At 35.6% G+C, this 4443-nt stretch overlaps 2 protein-coding genes across 8 annotated transcripts in view; one reads left to right on the top strand and one right to left on the bottom strand.

Annotated features, from left to right (window-relative positions):
- Nucleotides 1-4443, top strand: part of LOC118735986 — a 370373-nt gene that overhangs the window by 221824 nt on the left and 144106 nt on the right. The window lies entirely within an intron of this gene.
- Nucleotides 111-4443, bottom strand: part of LOC118735988 (class E basic helix-loop-helix protein 22) — a gene marked incomplete at its 3' end in the record, with an annotated part of 48714 nt that continues 44381 nt past the window's right edge. For 2 of the 3 annotated variants that reach the window (XM_036466082.1, XM_036466081.1), the window contains 2 exon segments: nt 111-275; nt 338-785. In XM_036466082.1, the coding sequence (XP_036321975.1) occupies nt 111-275; nt 338-744 (572 nt within the window). 3 annotated transcript variants of the gene reach the window in all.

Below are 4443 nucleotides of genomic sequence, written 5' to 3'. Positions count from 1 at the left end.
GGAGTATTTTGCAAGTACTCTAATATGGGTCATATTATATGGCACAAATGGAGCACTTGGCCCAACGATTTTTGCAGGGCGTATGAATGAGAATGTGAAACGTCACTTACCGTCTTAACTCATCCAAGGCATTTTGTTGCATTAATATATAATTTTTAGCCAACAACAACGTTGCAATCTTTGAAAGTTTCCGTACGGAAGGCGAGTGCGCATAGGGTATGACGCTTCGAAGCTCATCTAAAGCATCATTCAAATCGTGCATGCGTCTGCGTTCTCTACAAAATGAATGCACCGTTAATATTTATAAGGCATCAAATACATATTCACACTCACAAACCTTGCATTTATATTCAGCCGTACTGTTTTCGCTTGACGATTTTTCTGTTTACCACCGCCAGCCCCACCGCTTGTCCCACTGCTAGCTGCTAGAGTAGTTGTTCCGCCAGATAGTGATTGTGATGGCGATTTATGACCGTGACCCATTACCCCACCGCTCGCAGCAAGTGCACTTGGACTGGGCTTATTTTCATCGGTAGGCATGGAACCTTGCTGTGGCATACCCAGTCCTTGTGCATAGAAGCCGCCAAGTCCCACAGCGCCAAGTGGTGTTCGCCGACCGGGAACACTTTGTGGTGGACTAGATGTTGGTCCGGGATGGCCGGACATAAGGTTTGGTGTGGGTGGTATTTGCATGTGTGAATGACCAGGTAGAGCGAATCCGAAGGGGACGTTTGGATGATCCATAGTGTATGGCGCCTGTATTTAAAAGTAGATTAATTTGAAGCCTGTAAAAAGACGAGAAATTTAAAATATTATTTACACCTTTGCGATTAAGGAAACAACATTTTCTAGCAAGACGAATGAGGCCAAATCAAATCATAAAAACTGGCGCAAGTTTATCTTTCAAACGAAAACATTTTTATACATACATAAGTATACCGTCGATGTTTTTGCAAAACCGCCCATCGACCAATTGGAAAACCGCTATATCGCCATAGTGGCAAAAATGAGATAACGGTTAGAAGCAATACCGCCTATCAAGTCAGAGATAAAATTTTATTTGCAAAACCACCCTGCAGGGAAAGCTACCAGTTGTGAACCAGAATGCTACCAGTTTGCGTTTCAGCCCAACTAGTTCACGTTGCATCATCTTTCAATGTTAGCGACTGGTATTTTTAACATGGCGGTGTTATAAGAGATGCCAATTGTCCGCTCCTGCATCAGCACGCTACCAGTTGAAATACTAGTAGCATCATACCAGTTGACGGGATAGACTGCCTATTCATCCCCCGTGAAAAGCATAAGTACGCCATTTTTCTCGCGGCGCTGCAACAGTGGCAATGGTCGACAGAGTAAAGCTTTGGCATGCCAAATCAAGATATCCGAGTTCGAATCTCAGTGAGGGAATCTTTTTTTATTTTTTTTTTGTCATTTGTATCTCTTGTGTAATTTTTAAATTTATTGTTTTAAAAATAACAAAAAATTATTTCTTTTAATTTTTTATCTTATTTGAATATTTAGGTTTTTACCAAATTAAATTAAATTTATGAACAATTTTTATTTTATATTTAAATTGAAATAATTATTTAAATTAATTTACATACTTTACTTTAACAACCTCCAAGCGTTCTCGAACCTGAGATCTCAGAACCAGAATCGGTAGTCTTCACCCGACGCCACAGCCGAAATTTGCGATGAAAGCGATTAACCGCATTTTAGTTTTGGTTGTGCTTATTCAAAGACAGATGTCGCTGATCGTATAAGTTGTTCGAAATCGCCGAAATGGTAGGGCGTCGCTTTAACACATATTAGTTAATGAACTAGTATTTATACTGGATGGTTTGGCATTTCACTGCGGAGAACTGGTATAATTATAGTGCATGAGGAACTGGTATGACTTCCCCATTTAATACCAGTTTTCGAACTAGAATTTCTACCAGCTATTTTACTTTTTTCTACGAGGAACTGGTATAATTATGGTTCGTAACGAACTGGTATGACTTTTATCCTTAAATAATAGTTCATGAACTGGAATTTGTGCATACTGGTTCAGCTTTTCACTACAGGGCAACCATCACTTTAGTTCTGTCGCGCAAGTTGAGCAATGAACAGCAAATAATTGAAAGCATTAATAAGAGTAAGTAAACGGAACATTTATTGCATATTGCTAAGCTAATTTTATTTAATTTTAAAATGCAAACAGCTTTTGTTAAAATTAAGATTTATTTAATGGCTAACAGTGAAGGAAGTAAGCTGATTTTGGAAAAGTTCTTGACAGGTAAAGATAAATTAAAAGAATTTAGTACCAATCAAAATAAAATATTTTAGATACTTGAGCGAGTCCACCAAGTTCTCCTAGAACTTGCGATTCACAGTTGAAAAACTCGCCGTACACCCATGGGATGCGTCTCTAATTAATATGTAGCCAAGAACCAGTTTTTAATTTTCCTACGGTTACGGTATGATGCAATACTGCCTATCAAGTCACAGATAACATTTTATTTGCAAAACCAACCATCACTTTAGTTCTGTCGTGCAAGTTGAGCAATGAACTGGAAATAATTGAAAGCATTAATAAGAGTAAATAAACGAAACATTTATTGCATATTGCTAAGCTAACTTTATTTAATTTTAAAATTCAAACAGCTTTTGTTAAAATTAAGATTTATTTAATGGCTAACAGTGAAGGAAGTAAGCTGCTTTTGGAAAAGTTCCTGACAAGTAAACATAATAAGAATTTACTACCAATCAAAATAAAATATTTTAGATGCTTGAGCGACTCCACCAAGTTCTCTTAGAACTTGCGATTCACAGTTGGAAAACTCGCCGCACACCCATGGGATGCGTCTCTCACCAATATGTAGGCAAGAAGCCTTTTTAAATTTTCCTACAATTTCAAAATGTGCCAAATGGTCTTCAAAAATAGTGCCGAAAACAAAATGGAAAATGCCAGAAAATTAAATTTTTTAAAGCGTTTTAAAAACAATATATTTTTAGAAATAATATTTTTAAAATACACTGAAGTAATATAGTAATTACACAGTGAGACAAATGGTAGGGGTCAGTGATCGGGAAGGGTTCAAACTACCGGGGAAAGTTATATCGGTAAAAAAGAAGTTATACGTGTCCCGGCGTTTCGCTGGGTCACGTCTAGGAATCGAGATATATATATAACTATCATATAGGGGCAATTGTCACCTTTGGTGGTCTTTTTTTGACATAACTCGAGAACCACTAGTCCGATTTTGCTCAAACAAATTTAAAAAAATTAAAAATTACAATTCCTTTAATCTGTTGATATAACGTTTTTCTATATAATCAACAGTTTTAAAAAAATTTAATATTTTAGGCAACGTATAACTTGTTTTTGACCGATATAACATTTCCCGTTGGTTTCATCCCATCCCGATTTTGACTGTCGCATAGTGTTATTAATTAGCTTAATTATTACAGTAATGAGATTTATTGCAGATTTAGCCTGTTAAAAAAGCATGAATTTTCGAATTTTTGGGCGTTTTTGTACTTTGGTTAGTTTTAAAGGCAAATTATTAATATTTACATAACTTTGGTTGTAATAAATTAAGAAGCTATTAGCTGTGTTTTTTACATGCATATACATCTACGCTTAACGTGAAAAAAAAAACAACAATCATCGGCAATTTCCATTTCAAAACAAGTAATTTTGATTTTATCGACAACTATTCATAAACGCACATAAAGTTTCTCGCTTAGAGCTCCATACAATTTTTATACTCAGATACGTGTGCGTGTAAAAAAAACACGCCTATTATTTTAAACACTAAAAATTCAGAAAAAAATGTTTTATGATAATATCATGCAGAGTCTTCTCCGCTTACTATAAATCTTTTACGCGCTGTGACATATAATTTATAAAATTCCGTAATGGTTCTGCTTCGATAACATTGCACCAAACATCCTCTAGAACTCAATTCGACTCAAGAAATGCATCGGCAGTCATATTTGCTAACTAGGTCTTCATGATACGCAAATGTTGTTCTTTACCATTTTGATAATTTTTCCTAAATTCAGGAAAATGATTAGGAATACTACCATTACCACCATTAGATACATTTTCCAAAATATTTTATACATATTTACCACGAATAAAAATTCACATAATGAAATTCCGCTCTGGTACTTTCCTTTTATCTGTCTGTATTTCAATGTCGGCTAGGGACACGATATCGAACAGAAAGTATCGATATGGTCATTAGCGCACACATGGGGTGGGTTTTGGGGTTCAAACCCCCCCCCAAAGCTAATAACCTCAAATACAATCTGTATCTTAAAGCTAAGAATCCAGCTCTGAAAGAAATTATAAGAAATATTTATTATAATTTCTGTTGCTTGAAAAAGCGCTTTGCTTTTGCTGTAAATTTTCATGAGGGAATAAATATACGAGAATTTTTTTTCTTGAGAGCT

The sequence above is a fragment of the Rhagoletis pomonella genome, unplaced genomic scaffold, assembly GCF_013731165.1.
Source record: "Rhagoletis pomonella isolate Grant_MI unplaced genomic scaffold, Rhpom_1.0 Rhpom_scaffold_00003, whole genome shotgun sequence".
NCBI lineage: Eukaryota > Metazoa > Arthropoda > Insecta > Diptera > Tephritidae > Rhagoletis > Rhagoletis pomonella.
The sequence above is the reverse complement of the archived record's forward strand: the minus strand, read 5'-3'. Positions and strand labels throughout refer to the sequence as shown.